We start from the raw sequence: 23,394 nt of genomic DNA, 5'->3' as shown, positions 1-23,394 counted from the left end.
CCTAAACCACACCTGAGCATGGCCCTCTGCACAGCTCAGTGCCCCTCGCTTTCAGGCCTGGGGATGCTATCCAGGCCTCCCTACTCAAAGGGACAAGACAGATGCCTGCAGTTCGGTGCTCAGTGACCTATCAGGCCAGCCCAAGGCCTGGGCCACCTTAAGCACCCTTCCGTCCATCCGGCCTCCACTCCAGCCTGTGTCACAGGAAACTCCATGGAGGAGCGCTCGCTATTCATCTGTGAGCCACTCTCCTGGGTTAGTGACTGGCGGCCAGGCAAAAACCATGCCCGGTGCCTGCGACTCCACCCCCTTCCTCCCACTGAAATGACGATAACTTTGACCGAATTTTCACACATTCAAGTGCTTTACACTCTCACTAGTAACATTTCTGACAACACTCCCCATCACTTAAGACAGGAACAGAACACACAGGGTGGGCTAGGGCAGTAGGTTTCAAAAACTCACTTTATTCCAATGTGAAATGAAGACGTGATGGTTTAAAAACAAGAAAAAGTTCTTGATCAGCTGTGGGGATGCTCCGATTCCTAGCTCACGCCCACTCCCTTTGAAACAAGGTGTTTGGACAGACCATACCCATAAGCAGCTCCCCCAGGCAGAGGTCCCACCCCTGGAACGGCTCCCCCACAGTCAGGCCCCCAACAGCAGGCACAGAAGCAGCACAGGCAGGCGGGAGAGGGAGCAGCGGGCCTGTGGGGCCACCACCTTTGGTGCCTCCCCACCCCCACGCCCAGAGGTACTCCCTGTTGAAGGTGCTTGTGTGGCCAGGACCAGGTAGGGAGCTGGGCTCCACAGACCAGTGGCGATCACCCCGCACCTGGTCACTCACCCCCAGAACCCGTGATTCAGCCCGGTTCCCCCAGGCCCGTTCCCTACCCGCTCCCACTGTGCATTAGGCAGCTCAGGTTAAAGTGGTGAGAAGAATACATTCAGACTGCAGCCCCCAAGGTCTCCCCAGGAGCAGAGAGGCAGACCAGGGGGCTGGGCACAGGGCTATCTGGGAACCACCACTGTCCACCCTGCCTTCCCCAAGCACAGCCAGGCCAGGCCCAACCATGACTAGTAAAGCCACTGCAGCTCTCACCTTGCCACAGAGCTAAAGTGCACCCCAGCCCTGCCACAGAGCTGACTCCCCATCCCAGGACACAGAAAAGCACCCCTCTTTCGGCTTCCAACCTGGACTTTTAGCCAGGCTGGGGCCAGGGGTAGTGGCAGCAGAAGCAGCAGCCGTAATGTCAAACATACAAATGACCTGAGAAATCGCATCTGCACGTCACCCACTCCGAACCGACTCGGGCTATATACAAGTTAGGAAGGACAGATCAAGACGCTCACGGGCATGGACACGCTCGCACACACCTGCTCCAGGACAGGACGCCCGAGGGGCACCTGTCCCAGCTGGGAACTGATGCCCACACACTCCACTCATGTGTCTTCAATTAGGCTCTGCATCGACATTTTCATTGAACCAGTGCAAAAACATCTCTCGGGGGGCGGACAGGCCAGGCCAGGATCCCAGGAGGATGCTGGGGGGAGGGCTGGGGTTGGAAATGTGGAAGAATAGGGACTCGCTTCCTCTCCGGATCTGCAGGGCGTGCCCCCTCCTCCTGGAGTCTGGATCCCTGGGTAATGGGGCAGCTGACTGTCCATCTGTCTCTCCCTTTCTACCCCTGCAGGCCGGGGGGAGGAGGGTCCTTGGCGGCCTGGGGCTGGGCAGCCGCGTCCTCGGGGGCCCCCGCGGGCTCGGGCTCGGCGGCCGTGGGCTCCTCGGCCTTGTCCCTGTTTCTGCTGGCTTCCTGGAGCTGGTGCCGCCGCGCCACCTCAGCTTTCAGGTTCTCCAGGTCCTTTTGGCTGAGGAGGAGGACAGGGGTGAGGGCGGGAGGTCAGAGCGAGCCCAGGCCCCCCATCACCTCGCTGGCTCTGCTTCAACTTAAACCTGGACAAAATCAGACTCCGAGGCTTGTTCGGTGCGAGACAGGCGAGAAACAAGGGCTTCCCTTCCCTCCGCAGAGCAGGAAGGCCGAAGCGCTGAAAAGCGGAGAACTCCACGCACCTGCCAGAGCCCTCAGCCGAGGCCTGGCTCCCAGGCTCCTTCACACCCAGCGCTGCCCACACAAACGAGGGCGGGAGGGTGTGCAGCACACAGAGGCCCGCTATCGGCTCCCGAGCCGCTGACTGACAACCAGGTCCCCCACGGGAGGGAGGCGGCAGGAGGCCTGGTCATGGGGCACAGGCCTGCATCGGGATCGCAGGAAGCCAGAGAAAGGATGAAGCCATGCTTACGGGTTTGGTGAGAGCGCCAAGAAGCATGAAGTGCAGAAAACAGCCCTATGTGCATGGTTTGCTACTGTACGTTTGTGTGAAAGAAGAGGGGAAAGACGACAGCTGTTAGTTTGCTCAGTGATGCGGAGTATTTCCAGAAGGATTCAGAGGAACTTCTCCGCCTGGCTGTATTTCCCCGCATTGAGCCATGCCAGTGTATTATGGCTCAGAAGCCAAGAAAGCAAAGGCCAGTTCCCCAGTGGGTGCGGGTGCAGGCGGGCCTCACCTGAGTGGAATGAAGAGGATGCCGTTGATAACATTGAGCTGTTCCAAGACACTGGCCATGCTGGGGGCTGTGAACTGAGGGTGCCAGGGAGGATGAGCCACGGGGTGGGCACGGGGAGGGCAGGGGGGGGGCCCGGCTCTGTCCCGGACACACCTTGAGGGGCGGGATGTTGGCGCTGGGGCCGTTGCGGTAGATCTCGTTCATGGTGCGCTGCAGGGCCACGGCCTGCTGGGTCAGGCACTTGAGGTACTCGGAGCTCTCCTTGGTCTTCTCGTGGTCCTCGCCCAGCTGCGGCGAGAGCGGCACAGGCAGGAGTCAGGGCTTCTGAGTGCCCAGCCCCTGCTGCGCCCCCCCGCCCGCCTGCCAGCCCCTGCAGCGGCCCACCTGCGTCTTGTAGATGGTGTAGCCGTCTTTCTCGTGCTGCAGGGCTGACCGGAACTCGGCTTTGCTCTCATAGACCCGTGCGACAAGATGGTGGCTAAGGGAGCATGGTGTGGGGCACAGGAAGGACAGGCGTGGGCAGGGGCAGGGGCAGCCTAACGAGGGGGTGCGGACTGATCTGGGTCCTGCTCTGGAATCTACCTGGGGCGACAATCAAGCCCAGGACTTGGGGGGGAATAGGTGAGGGAACTTCCTCAGGGGTCAGACCGAGGACAGACAGCGCTGGGTCCTGTGCCCGCGCTCAACCCAGGTGCTTCCTGGGACCCTGTCCCTGTAGCCCGGGCCCCCCACCCCCTAACCCAAGGCAGCCTCACCTGAGGGCCACTTTGAGGGACTTGGGCCCGTGGTACTTGGTGCTGACAGCCAGCGCATTCTCCAGGAAGCGCAGCGAGAGGTCATACTCCATCACCCCATGCAGCACCAGCCCGATGTTGTTCTAGGGGCAGTCGGGAGGGCCCTGGTCAGCTCCCGCTCCCCTGGGGCTGAGGCCCGCCCCGCCACCCCTCCTCAGCACTCACGTCCAGCAGGGCCATCTCAGGGTGGTCTTCCCCGAACACGAGCAGTGTGAGGTAGCGGGCACGGTACAGCAGGCTCAGGGCGGTGGAGAGCTGGCTGCTGGCGAAGCAGTACAAGGCCAGGTGCATCTGCAGGGGCAGCCGTGTCAGGCCAGGCTGGCCACGGGCCGCACCCAGCCGGGCAGCCCCTGGCCCAGGGGCCACTCACATATTCCTGGATGGTGTTGGGGTGCTCGATGCCCATCACTCGCTCGCTCATCAGCACCGCCTTCTGCTGGTTACTCAGGGCCTGGAGAAGTGGGTACTGTCATCGGGGCGGGTGCCCGTCCCACACCACCTGCCTGACCCTGCTCTCTGGGCCCCACAGGAGCCTGGCCCTGGTCCCCTCTGGCTGCACTTTCTATGCTTCCTCTGTGCAAAGGCAGCAGAGAAGGGGTCAAAACTCAGCTGCTCTGACCATGAGGTCTACGCCCCACTCAGAGACGATTTCACCTTTAAAAAAACCTGTCTTAAACCCTCTTTTCTCCTAACAAAATCTATGTAAATACATATATATGAACCTCAAATTGTGCTAAAAGTTAAGTATTAGTAATCATTTTTAAAAACCCATATATAGCCCTAGCCAGTTTGGCTCGCTGGATAGAGCATCGGCCCAGGGCTGAAGGGTCCTGGATTTCACTGCAGACAAGGCCATGTGCCTCGGGCCTCGGTTTGAAGGCCCACCTCGGCGTAGTCGCCCATGATGTAGTGCAGACGGGCGAGGAGGCGCAGGCAGGCGCAGATCTCCACGTGCATGGCGCCGTACACATTGTTGAACAGGTTCAGGGCCTCGTTGATGAGCTCGCAGCCCTCCTTCAGGAAGCCTGCAGGGCACCGAGGGGGGCGAGGTCAGGGCCGAGCCGGGAAAGCCCCGCCCCCCGGGCACGCCTGGCCACGCACCCTGCTGTACTTTGGCCTGTCCGCTCTGGAAGAAGTGGAAGGCATCCGAGGCCTTGGGGTTGACGTGCTTGACCACGGGGAAGATGTTGAGCACGTCCTCCTCGGTGAAGGCGGGCTTGTGGCGGCTGTCGAAGCTGTACTCCTTCAGCAGGATCTGGGGACACAGCCAGCGCCCATGCCACGGGCAGCCTCAGCGCCTCCAGCACATGGGGGAGAGCCCACCGGCCCCGGCCCCCCCCGCCTACCTGGATGCCGGTTTTGAGGGAGATCTCCCGCAGCAGCGTTATCTTCTGCAGCCCGTACGTCTCCACGGCCTGGTCCACGGACTCGCTGGGGAGAAGGGGCAGAGGCTCCCACTCCGCCCTTCTCCGCAGCTGCCGCTCCGCTCCACTGAGCCGCAGCCTTGCTCTCCAGGGCTCCCGGCTCCCAGCCCGTTCCCCGAGCAGCTCACCCCCCCCCCCAGCCCCGCCCCCAGCCCCCCACCCCCACCCCCACCGCCCGCCGCACACACCACTCGAGGGTGAAGTCAAAGTAGTTCTTGGCCTCCTGGCAGATGTTCTTCCAGAGCTCCTGGGGGGTCATGACGGCCCAGGCGGTGCTGTCCGCCGCCCCCGGAGGCCGGTTCCTCCTCCTCCTGTTCCTCTTCTTGGAGACCAGCTCGTCGGCGGGCAGATGGGCCACAGGGTTGGGATAGGAGCTCAGGAAGCAGTTCAAGAAGTGGCTGATGGCAGCCGACAGGCCTGAGAGTTCGACTCCCTGCAAGTTTGGACCAAAGTCAAGAGGGCCCTCGGGCCCCAACCCAGGGCGCTTCCTGGGGACCCCACCCTCCCGGGCTGGGAGGGAGGGGGTACCTGTAAGTACGTCTTGAAAATGTGCTTGGCAGACCGGGTGATGAGCTCTCCGATGCCAATTTTCTACAAAGGTTCGAGAGGAAAGTCCGGTTGGCGCGGGGCCCCCAGCGGCACCAGGCCTCCCCTCCCGCTCTGAGCGCCCCGAGCGCCACTCACGTAGATGTGGTCCAGCTGGGCCCGGGCCGGGCTCCGGAGCACCAGGTCCAGCACCTTGCCCAGGTAGCGCATGTTGATGCCACGCTGGCGCATCACCTCCGACAGCGTGGCCCCGTCCATGGGCAGCACCACGTGGTCTGTGCAGTCCTTCACCTGCAGGCTGCAGCACGTCAGGCTCCCCGCCCAGCCCTGAGCTTCCCGGGCCCCCCGAAAGGGAAGCAGGGGACAGAGCCCAGCTCCCGTGAGGAAGAGGGAAGGAGCCAAAGCAGCAGCAAGGACCAGCAAAGAGGTGAGAGCCTGCCCCCCAGCCTGTCACGCAAGCCAGGAAAATGGGTGACCGCCAGGCCCACTTGGTGGGGAAGCGGGACGAGGGAGCCTGCTGGTGATGAACGAGAGCCGTGTGACCAGGAGGGAAGGAGCGGAGGTGACCCCTGGGGACCGGGGTGGCTGGCACAGCAGGCTCAGCTCCAAGTTCTGAGACAAGAGCACCGCTGGTCACGGAGCTGTCTCCGTAGGAGCAAACCTCCCTGGCACCCCCGTAAAGCTCGGAGGGTGAGGCGGGCAGGACCCTCACCTTCTCTCCCAGGCGCCCCCGCCCGTCAGCCACCGTCACACAGGGGACCAGACCCCACTGCGGGCGCACGGAGGAGCAGAGCCCCCCCTCCACCTGGTTGCTTTGGGTCAGGCAGGGTGAGCACTTGGCCCGCCTGCCTCTCAGTCAGCAGGCCTAAAGAAGTCACTCCTGTGACAGTCTCCCAAGCCTCTAAGATCTGTACCAGCCCCGCCCCGCAGCCCCGCCTCTGCAGCCAGGACTCACCAAGCCGGGGATCTGGCAGGAGAGCAGGAAGGCAGCGGCGTCTTTGAGCAGCTGCTTCTGGTCCCGCACCTCCTCCTGGCAGGACTCGGGGAAGCGGACCCCTGCGGGAGGGGAGCGCAGGCTTGAGCCGGGTGAAGGGAGGTGGGGGCAGCAAGGCAGATGCCATCGTCCGGTCGGGGAAGGGCCCTCCGGCACTGAGGCCCCAAGGTGACCCCAGACCCTGCCCACCCCGCTCCTCCACCTGCCTGGTGAGAAGATGTCCGGGTTGAAGCGGACGTCGAAGGCCGTGCTGCTGATGGAGCCGACGGCCTTGCACGCGTTGCGGATCACCTCCCGGCTCCGCGGGTCTGCTGTGGAGACATGGCAGATGAGTGCCTGCCGCCTGCCTCTCTGGAGCCGTCCGAACAAGCCCCTCAGCCGGGGCAGGGCCGGGGCTCCCCGCACCCACAGCAGCCCACCTGTCCCGTCGTCTGAGGCGATGGTCTCTGCCAGCTCCTTCACCTTGGCCAGGCCACTGGCATTGCCTCCCTCCTCCTCACTCCCCGCCTCGGGCCCCACAGGGTCTTCAGACTTGGACTCCGGGGAGGGTGGGCTGCCGTTTTCCAACGGGGTGGAGCTCTCCATCTTGCTGGCTTTCTGCTGCATCAGCTGCAGGGCGGCCAGCTTCATGAAGAGGAGGTACCTGGAGAGCAGCACAGGGGGCAGCACAGGATGGGAAAGGGGTCGGTGGCCGCTCCCCTGGCCTTCAAGCCGCCTGCTGGGACCAGAGCCGGGCCCCGGCTCCTCGCCTCCTGGGGTGAATGGATGTAGGGGCTGGACCCCCTGACAGCAAGGGAACACAGCCTGACGTGTGCAAGTACCAACACATCCATGCACATGCCAGCCCAGCAACTCTCCCAGGTGGCAGCAGATCCTCCCAGACAGGAAGAGGACGGCTGGGGTGGGGGCGGGCCAAGGCGTGGCTCACCACACAGCCAGGGCTCTCAAGATTGACAGGAACCCACTGGCACGGTGAGAGGGAGAATTATTCGTGGTGTGGGACGTTTGATGTGGCTCTTATGCATTAAATGCCAGCAGCCTTGACACCCCCTGCCCCTCCTGACAGCCTCCCCCCACCCCGCAGCAGGTTCAGACACCCCAGCAATTTCCACATGCCCCTAAGGGGACAGACCCCTTCGGCTGAGAGCCACGGCCTAGCTGATCACCGGGCTGTGAGCCTGACAGTGGGTAGGGCCAGAGCCGAGTCTGCGATGCCCGTGGCCAGGGCTGGCTCGTCTCCCCTTTCCAAAGCCACTCCCCCCTCAAGATCAGCCCAGAAGCACCCACCGCTGAGCAGCCCGGCCCGGCCGCCCGCCAGCCCCGCTCCGCACCTGTGCTCCACGAAGGCGTCCACCAGCTCCTGGCGCAGGCAGCACAGCTTGTGCCGGTGGGCGCGGGGGAAGCCGGCGCGGGCGCACTCCTCGGGCAGCCGCTCGCCGGGCACCGGCAGGAAGTTGAGGTCCGGGGGGAAGGTGCGGAGCAGGTCAAGGATGTAGTGGCGCCCGTCGTTGCCGATGATGCCCTTGCACTCCACGGAGGAGCAGAGCTCCACCTCCTCGTCGCGGTCGTTGAGCACGCGGTGCCGGAGGATCTTGAGGGGCCGGCTGGTGCGCTCCAGCAGCTCCAGGTACCGCGGGTGCGACACCACCGTCTTGCCGAAGTCGATGGAGCCGTAGATGACGCTCTGCTCCTGGTCCCGCTCCAGGATGCCGGGGATGATGGACTGGGCGGTGACGCGGTAGCCGCGGTAATCCACCACCACCGTGCCCAGCGTGTACAGCCCCTCCACGTCCACCGCGTTGTACGTGCGCACGCCGTTCAGGTCGTTGGCGGGTGCCACGTAGGCCGCCACGTCCCCGCCGAAGTCCTTGTAGTGGTCGCGGACGTCGAAGCCCAGGCTGAAGAAGATGTTGTTCCAGATGAACATCTGCATCCTGGTCTCCTCGCTGGGGTTGATGGCCATCACGTTGCCGTCGATGACCGCCATGGCGCCCCTTGTGGCCGCTGCCGTGAAGTCGCTGTGCACCTGCGGGGTAGGGCAGAGGTTGGGAGGGGCCCACCTGGCCGAGCTCACGTGGGGGAGTCTAGGGGGCTACCTTGAGGGCCGAGGGCTCGAGGCTGTTTCCTCACATTTGAAAAAGGGCAAGAAACCCCATTTTTTTTGAAAAAACATCACTTATGCTTAGACTTCAGAACTTGGCGGCTAACAAGGATTGGGACCCACCAACTGTGTGCCAGGTGAACTCGGGTCACCTCTTGGACTCATTTTCTAGCAGCAACAATAAAAGTATGGAACTTGACAAGTTGTCTGAGAGATTACAGGAGATAATGCCTATGAAACACCTGGCACAGATCCTGATAAAGTTAGTATCCAAAACATTTAGATCTTATTTTCACCATCACCACCTCTAGGTGGTAAGATTATCAAAGAATTTAAAGCATTTCTTCTTCCTTCCTGTCCAGAAGAAAACCAAAAAAGAAAAAAACCCAGCAACGGTGCAGGTGGGTCTGAGGCTGTCAGACACGGGGACATGGTACCTTGAAGATGGCTCTTTCTCGAAGCAGCCGCTCGGGCAGGTTCTTGCGGGGCAGCTCCCTCGTGGTCTGCAGCTCCTCGTTCCAGTCCCGGGTCTGGAGAGGGACCAGGGAGGGAGACACGGCTCAGCCTGTACCCCACAATCTGCACTGGGCAGCTCCTCCCCCCCGCTTCCCCATGGACAGCCCCACAGGCTCCCAGGTGCACAATACAGAAAAGCAGATGGAGCTTCCAGGGAGGCGCCCAGAACTCAGCCTGGAGGGGGAGGAAGGGGGAGGGAGGTGCCCGGGGAGGGCAGGGCTAGGCTGCAAGCACCTGTCCAGGAATGTGCTCCTCGTAGCCCAGCCGTGAGGTGTAGGCATCCTCCGCGCGCACGCAGTCCATGGCGTGCTCCGCCTGGGGGGCCGTCCAGCTGTACACCTGGAACGGGGTGGCGATCCTCTCGAACGGGTGGCGCTGGACCCTGCGGCAGGCAGAGGAGGGGAGATGGGCAGCCCGCCAAACTGAGAGCCCTGCCCTGGCCCCCACCAGCTCCGGTGTCTCCCATCCTGAGACCTGCCCCCGAAGGCCTGGCTGGCAGCGCCCTCAGGGAGGCTCTGGGCGCTCCGGGGCACAGCTCCTTAGGGCAGACATGCCCGCGTTCAGGCTGGTGGGCCATGGAACCGGGGCAGAGACGAGGCAAAGGCACTACCTTTTCTTCTGCAGCACGGCGAAGTTTTTTTTGAAGGTCGGGCTGATCTGGTTGAGCAGCTCCACCAGGGAATGGCTGAGGAAGCGGGGGCTGGCAGGCTTGGGGTTGAAGTGATACGCCGTGGACCTGCGGAGAGGGCGGTCACTGTGCAGGGAGCTCCGAGCAGCTGCCCCCGGACCCCGAACGGGCCGCACAGACTCACTGGTTCAGGTAGAAGCCCCGTGTGGACGCCGTGATGCTGACTTGCCGGTCCTCGGCCGTGATCACGAACAGGTACATGAGGTCCCCGTGCATCTTGCGGTTCCCGGGGGGCGGGTTCCAGCCGCTCATGGTGAGCACCTTCAGGCACTGCAGGGGCTGCGGGGACGGCCGAGTGTGAGGGGCCCGGCCTCCTGGTGCGGCGGCTCCCACCCTGCCAGAGGCTGCCCCCGGCTCTCCGCGGGGAATCCCACCTTCCAGTCCCGGTTCTGAGGCTGCAGGGGACACAGCGGCCGCTCCCGGCTCCCCGGAAGGATGTACTCGGGCGGCGTGCAGTCAATGGGGTCCATCTCCAAGCCCTTCTTCCGCTTCCCGCTGTCTGAGGGACCCGAGGCTGATGGTCAACACAGGGCCACCCAGGGGCCACCCATTTCCCCACCTAGATTGGCCCCACTCTGCATGCCTCTGACCCGCCCCGCCCCCTCCAGGTGAGATGGCTTGGCCCTCAACACCTCCCCCAGCCCCTGGCTATCTTTTTTATTTTTTTATTTTATTGATTTCAGAGAGGAAGGGAGAGAGAGACAGAAACATCAATGGTGGATCGACTGCCTCCTGCACACCCCACACTGGGGACCGAGCCCGCCGGGCATGAGCCCTGACCTGGAATTGAACCGTGGTCCCCTGGTTCCTAGGTTGACACTCAACCACTGAGCCACGCTGGCCGGGCAGCCCCTGGCTACCTTGCTCCTGACCCCTCTGCCCAACCTGAGCCCCGATGCCTCCTTCACCTCCCAGGTCGCCATCAGTAAAGACACTCAGGAAGGACAAGGAGTTGCAGTCCACCCCGTTGAAGGCATCGGACGGGTCCAGGCTCTTGAGCAGGTCTCGGACGTGGCGCACGTGGATTCGGGCCTCGCGCACTGTGTACGGCTCTGTGGGGAGGGAAGCGGCGGGGCGTGACCCGGGCTCTGCTCCCGGCAACACCTGCCGCGCAGAGATGGCTGCATGGTGCGACCATCGTGGTCTTAATTTTTCAATTGTAGCTTCCACTTACAAGCTCCATAATAAAGTCATAGTCTGGAGCTCTGATTTACACACATACACACCTGCCTGCCGGTTGGCAGGAATCCTTGTTTGCAGAGAACCTTCTGCCAAAAGGCACAGAAATGACTCCGGAAGTGCACACAGGCCTCGGGGAGCCCACAAAGCCCCCGCTCTGCTCACAGGGCCAGGGTGAGCAGCCCGCAGACTACTGGGCCCCGGCAGCCCTCACCCAGGGGTGCCCCGAAACCAACAGGATCCGGATCACAACACTGCTCCCCAGTACGTGTTTTGTGAAACATTAATGGGGGCTCACTGTGGGGAGGAGAGAGCTTCCATGACCAGGCAAGTTTGGGTACAGCTGGCCTACATTTTTTCCACATTTCCTCTTAATAAGCTGACACACCTGGACCCTCTGAGCCATTCTCCTCAGGAGAGCCAAGTGCATAGAAGCTTTTGTTTTTGTAAGTAAATCATCCTTATCACACCAGCTGATCACTCCACACTGGGCCTGACTTCCCAAACTTCAGTTTCCTGATTTAATTTTATCTCTATGGAATCTGATTGGACTGATAGCAGGCCTTTGGTTGGTATTCTGTTTTCAATCACGACTGATATGTAAAGCAAGAAGCTGAAGGGTGCGCAGGTGACCGCCTCCCCAGACGGATGCCCCCGGAGCCTCCACACGCTCTCGGAGACCAGCCAGCGTGAGTGAGCACTGCCTGGCCCGCTGCTGTGTGCCCTCCCGCGGCAGGCCGCCCGGCTTCCAGACAAACCTTCCACCACGCGTAGCACCGAGCCCTCCTGCAGCCCCTCGACGCTGCGCAGCTCTGAAAAGTGGTCCAGCATGTTGCCATCCAGGTGCAGCGAGAAGCAGGTGCGATGACACGTGTCTTCACGGTCCATGAGCACCTGGTGGATCTCCTGGACCATCTCCTGCGGGGACACCTGCCAGAGAAAAGCCCTGGTGAGGACATACCACTTTCACAGCCTAAAGTACCTGGGTCCCTAGAATCAATGCTCCAAATAGTCACTTCCCCACCGTTTGGCTTGTACCTATCTACACCTATGAGCGTGTGAACAGGATCTATTCACACGTTCAGGACACAGTCTGGCCCCATTACCCTCAGGCCTAAACTACTCCTGCAGTTGAGCAATCCCTGAGCAGAAGGAGATAACAGTGGGGGAAGAACACGGCAATCTTGCTTTCTCCCTTGACCAATGCCAAGGTCCCCAGGGCAAACAGCTTTCTTTTTCAAGAAGAAGTGCTCTCCACAGAAACCGGTTTGGCTCAGTGGATAGAGCATCAGCCTGCGGACTGAAGGGACCCGGGTTCGATTCCGGTCAAGGGCATGTGCCTTGGTTGCAGGCACGTCCCCAGTAGGGGATGTGCAGGAGGTGGCTGATCGATGTCTTTCTCTCATCAATGTTTCTAATTCTCTATCTCTCTATAAAAAATCAATAAATATTGATTTATTTATAGAGAGATAAATAAATATTAATATATTCAATAAATATTGAATATATTAAAAAGAAGAAGAAGAAGAAGAAGAAGAAGAAGAAGAGCAGCAGCAGCAGCAGCTCTGGGTCATGGCTGGTTTCTCAGTGGTTAGAGCGTTGGTCAGAAGACAGAAAGGTCATGGGTTCGATCACTGGCCCTGGTCGGGGTACGTGTGGGAGACAATCAATCAATGTTTCTCTCTCTCTCCCTTTCACTCTCTCTCAGAATCAATGGTGGTAATATCCTTGGGTAAGGATTAAAAAGAAAAAAGAAGGGGTGCTCTGGGCTCAAGCCTCTGGGCACAGAAGAGGGCATTGGTCCCCCATGGTTAACACCCTGCAAGACCTCTGGGTTGGCTCTGCTCTTGGAGACCACCCAATACACTCTCCTCTCAGGCAAACAGTAAAGACACACCCTGAGAGAAGAAAGCAGAGGACTGGGAGCCCTGGAACCTCACCACCACCCAGCCACCACCACACCTCTCCCCAATAGTCCCAGCCGGAAGCTCCCCCCAACAATGGGACAATGATGGGAACCCAATCCCCACATCCACTGGGTCAGCCGGGCGACCTTGGGCGAGGCACAGGTAGATTTCCGCCTACAACAAGGGCCAGGACGAGCAAAGGCAAGGTTTGTCTTCCCACCCTTGTCCTCCCAAGGAGACCTGGGGCTTGGTCTCCAGCTCCGCTCCACTTCTCACCTGCAGGGAGAAGGGCTCAATCCCCGGGGCCAGGATCTTCACGGTAAAGCCGGTGTCCTGAATGACAATGACTTCCTGCCCAGTGGTTTCCTCTCCCTGCTCAGCCTCATTCAGCCCATTTTCCTGGGGCGGTTCGGTGCGCCCCTCTTCCTTTTTCAGGCTCTCCGGACAGTCCCCATTCAGCAGCATGACTGACGGCAGCTCTGTGGGCAACAATGAAGGAGCTGAGCAAGATGGGCCTCATTGGTCAGAGGGGGTATCCACCTCACCCACCAGGATGGGCACATGTCCTATAGGGTGGTGCCTGCCTGTTCTCCCAAGACTCAGCCCTCGTCCCACCTCACCATGGGCACACAACTTCCACCTGCAGGCCACTTCTGGAACCTTCCACACCCCGGGTCCTCCCTCCCATTTGCTCCTCAGTCCACCAGCCCAGCTTTCCTCTGAGCACGCTTACCCAAACCACTCTCCCCAGAGTTACCACGCCACTCTGAGAGCCCAACCCCAGGGTCCTCCGGCCTTAATGAGCCCAGCTTCTCTCAGCAGCTCCTCCCAGCTCTTCCTCCTCCTCTTCCCTGATGCCCCTCTCCTGCCCCATCGTCTTCTAGCAGTCCCACCGCCTCCCCTCATTCTCATCTCTCCCTCTCCCATGCTTCAAGTGCCTTGAGGCCTCAGAGCTTAGATGGCCAATTTAGGCCTTGCTCAAGCATTTCAAAGTGGCCATCCCTCAGGCATCACCAAAGACCATCTCATTGGCATGGAATTCCTCTTCCTCCACAAACCGGCCCCTGCTCCATGAATATCCACGACCCAATCTAGTCACCGGGCCCAATCTCCACCAGGCACGCTGTGACTGGCGCGGCGCTGGCACAGGCCATTCCCCCTTCTTCATGAGCGCTACTCGGAACTCTCAATGCTCCACTGCCCACAAGACCCAAGCTTCTCGGGCCCACACTCTCAGGCACAGCCTTCCGTCCTCAGCTCCCGCCAGCTCTCCCTGTCAAAGTGTAGCTACACCAACCCATTCAGGAGCCTGAGAATAGGCCTCACATCTTACCTCCCACTGTGCCTCTGTTCTTTCTGCCCCCAGATCACATTCCACTGGGCAAGCTCCTACTCATTCAATAAGAGCAAAGTGAGATGACCCTCTTCTCTGAAGAATCAGCACCTCCCTTTATCCCCACCTCCCAGGCTCTGGATCTGCTGCACTCTGGGTGGCTGCTCACGCCAACTCTCTATCTTCCTCCTTCTGTCTTGCCCGGGCCCAATAGAGAGGCACTGAATTAATTACTGTAAGCAGGAGTTAAGTTGAGTATTTGTGAAAAACTCCCAACTCACATGCTGCTGAGAGAGGGGGAAGAGGTGGCAAAACCTTCTATTTGTACCCAAGTACTAAGGGGGACAAAGGAGAGCCTCCGGCCTCCTGGGGAGCAGAGGCCTCACAGAAACCCTCCAGCAGAACCCAGCGCTGCCGGGTGCTCTCTGGGCCCAGGAGCCTCTCCACCCAGGGTCTGCCTGGCAGCCAAACTGGCCCCTGGCTAGCCTGGGCGCTCCAGACAGGTCAGCTCACCCAGCCCTGCCCTGGATTCAGCCCATTCCACCCCGCCCCGCCCCTCCTCTTCCTACCCAGCTGTTAGGAATGGGGCTGAGGTGCATTTCCCCAGAGCTGAATGGACCCTACAGACCCACAGAAACGTGGAACAGGGCTCTTGGGAAAGGAGAAAAGTCCAGCACTGAAGGGCAGGCCAGGGGGACATCACAGGAAGCCACTCCCTCTTCCCTAGGTCCCCTCAACTTAGTGAAAAACAGTACCACTAGGAGCTCAGATACAGTCTCCTCCTCCTCCCCCCAAATTAGGATGCATGAGGCCCAGAAAAGTTCAGAGCCTTGTCCAAGGTCAAGAGACAAGAGTGAACTCTGGATTCTTGCACCACCACGCCGCCACACTGCCCTCCGCCCTAGCCACCTTCAATGACCATCGTCCCCCAGTCCCATCCCCAGCACACCTCTCCAAGCCAGAAATGAAACTCCCGAGAACCACAAGGACACAAGGACCTCTCCTTCCAGGGAGTGCACAGTGCAGCGAAACCCCAAGCCCCTAGAAAGTGAGCAGCCAAAACCAAAGGGAGAACTTGGCTATGACGAAGCACACGGGGGAGGGGGGGGACGGGAGGGCGGGGAGAAGGGCAGTGGTTGGTCAGCTTTCAAAAGGCAGATTGAGAGATGGCAGGAGATATCAGGAGGCACTTCCCCCAACTGAGTGTCTGAGAAAAACTTTGCAGGCTGGTGAGCCCCCAGGATGAGAAGAGATAAAGGAAGGGCTCCCACCAAATAGGGAACAGCAGCCTTGAGGTCTGAGACCTCACAAGTGGGAAATCAGGGGTCCAACCCAGACAGGTGGCCTGCACTCTGAGCCCAGGCTGGGAGGACAGGGAGGAGGGCAAGGAAGACAGGATGGCTACAGCTCCCACTTCTGCAGCCCAGGGAGCTTGCCCAGAAGGCACCGGCGCCAGGTTCCCACCCCAGGGGGGCACCCAATCCCCTATCAGATTTCAAAGAAATGCGGCTGGTTGCCAGGGACCTCTACCCCCCAGGACAGGGAGACCTAGCCTTCCTCCTTCCTTTAAGGAATCCTGAAGGTAGGTAGGGAGACTAGACTAGATGAAGGCCAAGTGATCTCCCCACAAGAGGCTGCCCACCTGGCTCACTGCCCCCAACAGCCCACCTGGTACAGTCAGCGGCTGGCCTCTCCTCGACTCTGGAGTCTCTTGACCGCCATCGCAGCCAGGCAGCCAGCTCTCCGGCTCAGGCCCGGCACACTCTGTGTCCCTTATTCCGGCCTCTGCCACTACCCTTGCCCCCATGCAGCTGGTCGGCGCGGGACCGGCGCTCTGGCTGGCTTCGGGTTTCAGCGGGGCCAGGCCTGCCGGGGCGGCCCTGGGAAGGGCACACTCCCCCTGCCTTGAATCCTGCTCAAGGTCGGCCAGAAGGACAGCTGTGGGACAGGAGGCCCTGGTGGCTCCAGGACCCCAGCTGGAGCTGCTACCGGCACTCAGACCCACCTCCCTGCACCCCCTTGAAAGGGGGTCACTGCTGCCAAAGCTGTTAGGGGGACAGGAGAACCCAGCATTTGGGGCACCTGGGCCCTTCAGGACCGAGGGCCTTGGAGACTGGCTGGCAGGACCCAGCAAGGGGGTCCTCTCCTCGGCCCCAACCCCAGTGGGGGTGGGCAGGACTGCTTCAGCCAGCTGCCGGCAACAGCTGGTGCAGACCCAGGCCCAGGCCCAGGCCATGAGGTGACCACCCCGTCTACCAGTCCCAGCCGCTGAGACCCTGCTTGCCTCCTGGGTCAAGGGGCAGCTGGGGCCTCTTCATGTTGCCCCCTGCAGGTGACCCTTCCTGAGAGTCACTGGTTCTGGTGGGAGGAGGGATGGGCTCCCAGTCTCCCAGAGATCAACTGCACCCGTGCCCCAGGCCTCCAGCTCTCCCAAGAAGCTGGCAGGCTCTGCCTTCCCTTCCCAGCAGCCCCTGCTCTGCCAGGAGAAAACCAAGTCTCTCCCGCGGGGAGGGAAACGGAGCTGGCAGCTAGAGGCCAAAGGCTGTTCAGCTGTAGAGGGAACATGTGGAGAAAACATGCCCAGCCTCGCCACGGCGCCTTCCCAGGGCCTCTGACTTGTTGCCACGGCCCAGCCAGAGCTGCTCCGGCATCCATACTAACCAGCTGGGGGCGGGGAGCCAGACTCACTCCAGGCCTCTTCCCTCCAGTCCAGTCCCATCCCAGGTGGCCCTGATGGCCCAGCGTGGGCCAGGCCCTCAGCCTCTCCAGAGCCCCCACCAAGTGTTCAGCCCGCACACACCAGATGGTACTGAGGGCCAGATCCTGGCAGAGCCCCTCCTATCCTGCCTTCCTTCCCAAACACACCCTAACCCTCTGGAGAATCGAGGGGGGCAGGCGGCGGCACGAGTGGCAGGGACAACCACCCCCATTCTTCCCGTTACCACGAAGCTAATGCTCACTGTAGGCCCGGCCCACAGCAGTTCCCTCATCAGCTCGGCCAGTCCATCTCACTTGATGAAACTGAGGTTCCAGATGACTGGTGAGCAAGCTGCCCAAGGTCACAGAGGCACAGGCAGCCACGCCAGGTCAAAACACACACCAAAGCCCGGGTCGCCCAGGTCTGTCAGCCGCCCAAGCTCCTGCCTCTGAGTGCCACTCCCCAGGCTGCAGCACCCACAGGCAACCTTTCTCCTCCAGGCCTCAGCCCAGGACGCACATCCATCTCCAGCCATAAGCCCTCTCCTCCATCCCTACACCCCTGAGCCAGTGTTCCTCATCCCAGGGAGCATCCCTGAGTATTTGGGCTTTAGGGAAAGGGGAAAAGGTGCCCAACTGTCACTGCATACATACCCCACCCCACCCCACCCCACCCCCGTTCTGATCTGTTTTCACTGGCCAGATCAGAACGAAGAGATAATGCGTGGCCCTGCCCTGGCCTGGAAGCAGAGGACCCCATGGGCAGCAGAAAGGAGGGGTTAGAAAGGAAACTAGGCCGTCTCGGGTGGCCTGTGTGTGCCTTCCCCAGCCTGGCATGGCCTCACTCAGTAGACTGTGCCAGGGCCAGGCCCCGCCCCAGCCAAGGCCTTAGCAGGTGAGGCTCCAGCAGGAAGTAAGGCCCCAAAAGACACAGCACTCTCACCCAGGGACCTCGGTCTCCAAGGGAAAGGGGTGAGGGCAGGGAGCACCTGTAGAAGGCCCCAGGATGTGGCCACCTGTTTCCTCCTTCCTGTGCCCCAGCCCAGAAGCAGGCCTGCAGGAACTGGGGACAGTGCAGTGCTCTTCAAGCTACTCACTCTGACCTACCCAGAGAACTTTGGGGTCCTATCAGGAAGCTCCTCTAAGCCCCCACACTCCTCCCCAGTCTGCCAGGCCTTCTTAGCTCCGGGCCCCAACTCCAAGGAGCCCTCCCCTAAACAGAAGGAACTAGACACACCACTGTGAACTTGAAAAACCTGCCTGTTCTCTTAACCCCTAAAAGTAGCTTTATTCCCAAGAAGGTAACTGACCTTCGCTCCCCCCAACCCCCAAGAAAGGCCCAGATCACCTCTTCAAGGAGATTGGGGAGCCTTCCAGAGCTGGGTCTTAAGGTAAGGAGCCTGCTGGGGTGCCCCCTCCTTCTTTGAATCGAGTCAGGCAGACTGTAATTCAAGTTCTACCTATCTCTAACGAGCTTCCCAGAGACTTGGGGAGCCACTGTTCCACCTGCTAGTATGCTCCCAGTTTCCCCAAAATGAGCAGCTGTGCCCTTCCCCTGGCTCAGGTGGCTCCAGACCGAGCCTCTCAGCAGACAGCTGAGCAGGGACTTCATTCAGACCCTCAGAGAAATCCTCCACCAGACTTCCCTCCTTAGCCCTCATTCACAGCACATGCAATCAGCATGCATGGCCCACCTTCTCCTGGGACAGGCAGGGCAGCCTTGGCATGCTGGCCTTGAGCTGCAAATCCAAATGCTCTCAGCAGCTAAACCACTGTGTGACCTTGGGCAAGTCACTTCCTCTCTTCGGGTCTCTTTGCTGGAGGGGAAATCAGCCAGCCCCTCCTATACACCTCCTCCTGTCTGGTCCCTCTACCAGGGGTCTTCAAACTACGGCCCGCGGGCCACATGCGGCCCGCAGAGGAGTCTGATCCGGCCCGCCAGGTTTTTTGGGCAGTGAGCGCAGCCGAGGTGTTACAGTAGGAATTAGTAGTTCATATAGTCCGGCCCTCCAGCTCTCTGAGGGACCGTGATCTGGCCCCCACTTTAAAAAGTTTGAGGACGCCTGCGTCTAGTCAGAGCCACATCAAGGCAAAGCACTTGTCCATCAGCTCAAACCTTGGCCAGGTCTAGGCAATCAGCAAAGCTGCCTAAGTACCCATCCCCAACCACAAGGTAAACCAGGTGTTTCGGGTATCAAAGAGCTTGCCTAACACTGTGCCCACCCTGACTCACAAGAAGCTGGGAAGGAAAAGGAAAATGACAAGTCCTGTTGAGGAGAGTGTGTGTGGGGAGGAGGGGGTGGGTGGGAATGGGAAATAAGGGTAATTCTGGCCTCCCAGGACCACCCAGGGCAGACAGGGACCAGAGTGCAGCCCTGAGTCTCTGAGGAAGATTGAAAGATGACAACTGACTGGCTGGGATGGAGCTTCGGACTCAAGGCTAGACTCAGAGACATGATGGAAGGGAAGAGAGAGGCCCAGGAGAAATGGAGATTGCTGCGGCCACTCCCAACCCCAACGCCACCATCACACGGTCCCCATGGGGAAGCGCGGGGAGCTCCACTCCACACCAATGACCTTTGCCTTAAAAACTGCAACTGTGGGCCGACCCACTTTTCGCAATAAGGCGGGTTAATGATCAAGTTCTGGCACAAACACCTCTTCCTGCCAAGGCACTTGGCTTTGGTCCCATACACAGGCAGACCCCCCTGGTCCGCCGACCAGGCCCTTCCCTAACCCGGCAGAGAGCAGAGCGTGAACACCTGGGGTTAAAGCCTTACCTCTGAGAATGAACCAGAGAAACCCCCTCGCAATACTCATCCTAACTAACGCTCTTCCCGCAGACCAAGCCTGGAAGTGCCAAGTGCAGCCTTCCTTGCAGGACTGCAGGGTGTGCACAGGGAACGCTTGGGATCCTGACGTGGAGGGGTGCCTGAAGGAGCAAGTGTCAATGACCCCAGACCTGAGGGTTCCCCAATGCCGGGGCACAGAGGGGGTGGGGCCGGCGATTCTATCCACCTGCGGCGGCGGCGGCGGCGCACCCCGAAACCGCGTGTGCGCGCACGTGTCCCCGCGACTTGACGCGAGTGTCCCCGCCGCCGCTGCCCTCTCTGGGACCCCACGTGCGAAGCCCGGGCCGCAGCTGGGGGCGACAGGAAAGGTGACCTTCAGGGCGGGGGCGGCCCGGTAGAGGGCCCGGCGAGATGCCACCCACCCCGGCGCGGAGGGAAGGCGGCGGTCCCCTCGGAACCCCGAACCAGCCCGCCCGCTCGGCCCAGGGCAGCCCACCCTTCCTGGCTCCCCGCCGGCCCCAGTTCCGCTCACCGGTCGAACCTGGCCGCCCTTTGCCACCAGCCTGAGAGCTGGGCTCCCGGGCACTGTCAGCCGGGGCGGCCGCCGGCAACTCGTCCGTCTTGATGACCATGGCGGCGGGATCCGGCGTCCGGCTCAGCTGTCCGCGCCGCCCGCCGCGCCACTAACCCGAGTGCCCTGCTCGCCGCGGCCGCTGCGGGAAGGACAGTCACCGGCCCACGTGGTGCGCGCTGTAACCTTTGACCCCACCGGCGCTCCCCTGCCCCGCCCACGCGCCCGACCCGGCCCACGGCGGCCCACGAGGGACAAAACAGCACCGCGCTCGGTTGGCCGGCCACCAATGCGATGACTTTCCCGAGCGCCTTAAAGGGGACGTACCCAGATTCCGAGGAGAGAGAGAGACGTCGGATCCCCTGGAGGGGCGGGGCTTCGAGGAGAAGTCCTTGCGGTTCGCTGCCCGTTGGGCGGGCACCTTGACCTTGAGTGGAGACTCCGCCAAGACTGCCGTTGCCAACCGTCCCCTCCCCCAACGGTCCTCTGCTTCCAATTGCAAATCTGCCAAGTGACCACGCGGCCTCTAATCTGTGATGTTAGCGTGACCCTCGGTGCCCTCCTCCCCAGCTTGTCCTTTGCCGCCGAAGGGGTGGGGCTGGGGGGCCTAGCTTCTTGGGGAGGGGGTGGAGGGCAGCGGAGGGCTTGGTCACAGCGGCAGGGGTGGAGAATGGCAAGTGGTGATAAGTGTCAGTAAGGAACCCACCAAACTTTGTCCTGGGCCACACAGGGCTCCTTCCTGCCAGCAACTCGGCACCCCACCAGATGAGTCCGCATTTCCAGACTGGTACATTATCCCCATTTTACAGTGGAGGAAGCTGAGACCGAGGTCGCACAGAGAGCAAGAAGTAGACCTCGGTCAGGATAAATCTACAGCCTGGACATTTAACAATAGTTCATATTTTTTTCAAGTGTTTGGGGCTTGGTGGGGACTAAGACCTGAGGTAAGAAAATGCTGCCTAGGTGACATATGTCCAGGTCTTGCCAGTGAACGGGCATATTCCAGCTGCAGAGAGGAAGGGTCTTCCATGCACAGGCCCAGGAAGCCACTAGGAAGCACTAAGGCATATTCTTTGCTATTTCCGAGAACTCACGGGAATTGGGAAGATGAAGCTGCAGAGGTGGGCTGGGGCAGGCCTTAGGGACTCATGAAAATGGCAGAGGAACCCTGGCTGGTTTGACTCAGTGGATAGAGTGTCCGCCTGCGGACTGAAGGGTCCCAGGTTTGATTCTGGTCAAGGGCACATGCCTGGGCTGCAGGCCTCATCCCCAGTAGGGGGCGTGCAGGAGGTCAGTAATTCTCCTCATTGATGTTTCTCTCTCTCCCTCTCCCTTCCTCTCGGAAATCAATAAAAATATATTTTTAAAAAATTGCAGAGGAAAGTGGACTTTTTTGGTGGGAAGGGAAGCCAATGAGAGGCTTTGAGCATTTAAGCAGGAGGAAGAGAAGTGAGCAATGCTCTGGCTACTGGGAGAGGGTGAGGGTAAGAGGGACTGAGCCAGACTAGTGTGAGATGAGTTAGGACTATTGCACAAGAAAGCTGGAAATAAAAGCAAGACTAGACCACTGGATGTACATAGAAGGCAGCAGCAATGGTAATGCATGAACCTAACACTGGATTTCATTGGAAATCTGCATCCTGCAACCACTACCTTTTCTCTTTTTGTAACCTTAAGCAAGTCTCTTGACTTTCACCCCAGTGAAACTCAGGTGATTCCTCTGTCAAATAAAAGTACCCAGCTGTCTAGCCTCACTAAGCTTTTGGGAAGAGATGGTGGTAGCTCTTGCAAGAGCCCAGTGCTACAGGAAGATCAGAGATGAACTGGACCCAGTTCCTGCCAGAAGAAGTTTCAGTCTGGTGGATAAAGCGAGATGTGCACAGCATCTTCATGTTCAAGGCTGCAGAATAAAGGCCGTTAGAGAAGGCCGTTCTGAATGTGCAGCGGAGGCTATCAGGGAGGGCTTCTTGGAAGAGGCTGCTCTGAACTGAGCTTTGAAGGGTAAAAAGGATTCTGTTGAGCAAATCAGTGGAACCACATGGGCAGACACAGAAGGAGGACTCCGGAAACTTATTGATTCTTTTTTTTTTTTTTAACTTTTTAAAATTTTGCTTGTCATTTTGAATAGGTAATAAATTCACATGGTTGAAACTTCACTAAGTATAAAAGATTATACAGTACAATTTCTCACCTGCCCCCAGACACCTAATTTCCCTTCCCAGCTCACCAAGGTTATCAAATTTTTAATATCCTTCCAGAGATGTTCTTTGCATATAAAAGAGAATGCGGTGTGTGTGTGTGTGTGTGTGTGTGAATATACTGTATATATATTAATATATATATATATATATACATATATATACATATATATATATATATATATATATACCCTGAGTTACATAATGGTAATATACTATACCTGCTATTCTTCACCCTTATCTTATTTTATTTTATTATTTATTTTTGTGGACACCAGGACCAACGATCACCAGCTTCCCAAGTACCAAAAAATTATGTTTCCAAAATCTCTGGATGTCAATTCTGCAAGTAGAGCAACCAGGCTGCTCTGCGAGTGTCACTCACATCAGAAGCCCTTTTTTCTCTTCTTTGTCCTAATTTGGAAAAAATTTAATTCATTGATTTTAGAGGGAGAGAAAAACATGTTTTTATTTGTGTTCCACTTGTTTGTGCATTATGCATGTGTATCTGTCTCCCCTCCCCAAGCTCGCTGCCCCCAGTGTTAAAACTGAGCTATGCTTCCGGTTATGAGTAATGTTACCAACATGAAGGAGGCTTCCAACTTTAGCTACACTGGACATGGTACAATTCTCCAAGCTCCTTGAGTTTCCTAAATACAAACTGAATATCCATCAGTCCAGAAACTGGTTAAGGCCTGGCCGATGTGGCTCAGTTTGTTGAGCGTCTGTCCCATACATGAAGAGGTCACTGATTTGATTCCTGGGAGTATGCAGGAAGCAGTTATTTGAGGTTTCTCTCTCATCCAAGTTTCTCTCTTTCCCTTTCCCTTCCTCTCTTTTCGTAAAACTGAAAGCATTTTTTTTTTTAAATAGAAGAAACTGCTTAAAGAATTATGGCATAACCATACAATGAAATATTATTTAGCCATAAAATGGAATGAAAAAGCTTTTTGTGCATAAAAGATTATTATGCAATAATCTCCAGAATATATTGTTAAATTAAAAAAATCAGCACTGGTTTTGTTCAATGGATAGTGCATTGGCCTGCGGACATGTACCTCCGTTGCAAGTTCCTCCTCAGCCTGGGC

At 59.0% G+C, this 23,394-nt stretch overlaps 1 protein-coding gene and 1 non-coding gene across 4 annotated transcripts; both read right to left on the bottom strand.

Annotated features, from left to right (window-relative positions):
* Nucleotides 1-447: 447 nt before the first annotated feature.
* On the bottom strand, nucleotides 448-20,282 carry CLUH (clustered mitochondria homolog). 3 transcript variants are annotated; one of them, XM_036408402.2, is made up of 26 exons: nucleotides 20,070-20,282; nucleotides 12,992-13,194; nucleotides 11,567-11,738; nucleotides 10,538-10,681; nucleotides 10,004-10,128; nucleotides 9,754-9,908; nucleotides 9,552-9,677; nucleotides 9,176-9,323; nucleotides 8,863-8,955; nucleotides 7,656-8,350; nucleotides 6,744-6,967; nucleotides 6,531-6,635; nucleotides 6,286-6,386; nucleotides 5,469-5,621; nucleotides 5,313-5,375; nucleotides 4,973-5,217; nucleotides 4,707-4,791; nucleotides 4,462-4,615; nucleotides 4,246-4,385; nucleotides 3,731-3,811; nucleotides 3,526-3,651; nucleotides 3,322-3,443; nucleotides 2,951-3,044; nucleotides 2,720-2,854; nucleotides 2,567-2,640; nucleotides 448-1,869 (listed from the first exon to the last, which is right to left on the bottom strand). In XM_036408402.2, the coding sequence occupies exons 1-26, from the start codon at nucleotides 20,167-20,169 to the stop codon at nucleotides 1,683-1,685; spliced, it is 4,050 nt and encodes a 1,349-aa protein (XP_036264295.1). In that variant the 5' UTR covers nucleotides 20,170-20,282; the 3' UTR covers nucleotides 448-1,682. The 3 variants fall into 3 exon arrangements, 2 of the variants coding, with proteins under 2 accessions (XP_036264295.1, XP_036264296.1); XM_036408403.2 differs by having other exon boundaries at nucleotides 6,531-6,632; XR_006739625.1 differs by lacking the exons at nucleotides 448-1,869; nucleotides 2,567-2,640; nucleotides 3,322-3,443; nucleotides 20,070-20,282 and adding an exon at nucleotides 15,717-15,740.
* A 2,291-nt stretch (nucleotides 20,283-22,573) lies between these two features.
* On the bottom strand, nucleotides 22,574-22,707 carry LOC118702626. Its single transcript, XR_004982788.1, has one exon. It is a non-coding gene; the product is annotated as a U11 spliceosomal RNA (small nuclear RNA).
* Between the last annotated feature and the right edge of the window lie 687 nt (nucleotides 22,708-23,394).

Source organism: Pipistrellus kuhlii, unplaced genomic scaffold, assembly GCF_014108245.1.
Source record: "Pipistrellus kuhlii isolate mPipKuh1 unplaced genomic scaffold, mPipKuh1.p scaffold_m20_p_39, whole genome shotgun sequence".
NCBI classification, from domain to species: domain Eukaryota; kingdom Metazoa; phylum Chordata; class Mammalia; order Chiroptera; family Vespertilionidae; genus Pipistrellus; species Pipistrellus kuhlii.
The sequence above is the reverse complement of the archived record's forward strand: the minus strand, read 5'-3'. Positions and strand labels throughout refer to the sequence as shown.

Bases quoted from the DNA above. Each gene is read 5' to 3' on its own strand.
- CLUH (XM_036408402.2), bottom strand. From the start codon at position 20,169: ATGGTCATCAAGACGGACGAGTTGCCGGCGGCCGCCCCGGCTGACAGT. The intron at 10,129-10,537 runs GTGAAGGAGGCA...CGGGTCCCTCAG, and splicing joins TACTGATGGCGACCTGGGAG to ACAGCGGGAAGCGGAAGAAG. The intron at 2,855-2,950 runs GTGGGCCGCTGC...CTCTCGCCGCAG, and splicing joins ACACCATCTACAAGACGCAG to CTGGGCGAGGACCACGAGAA.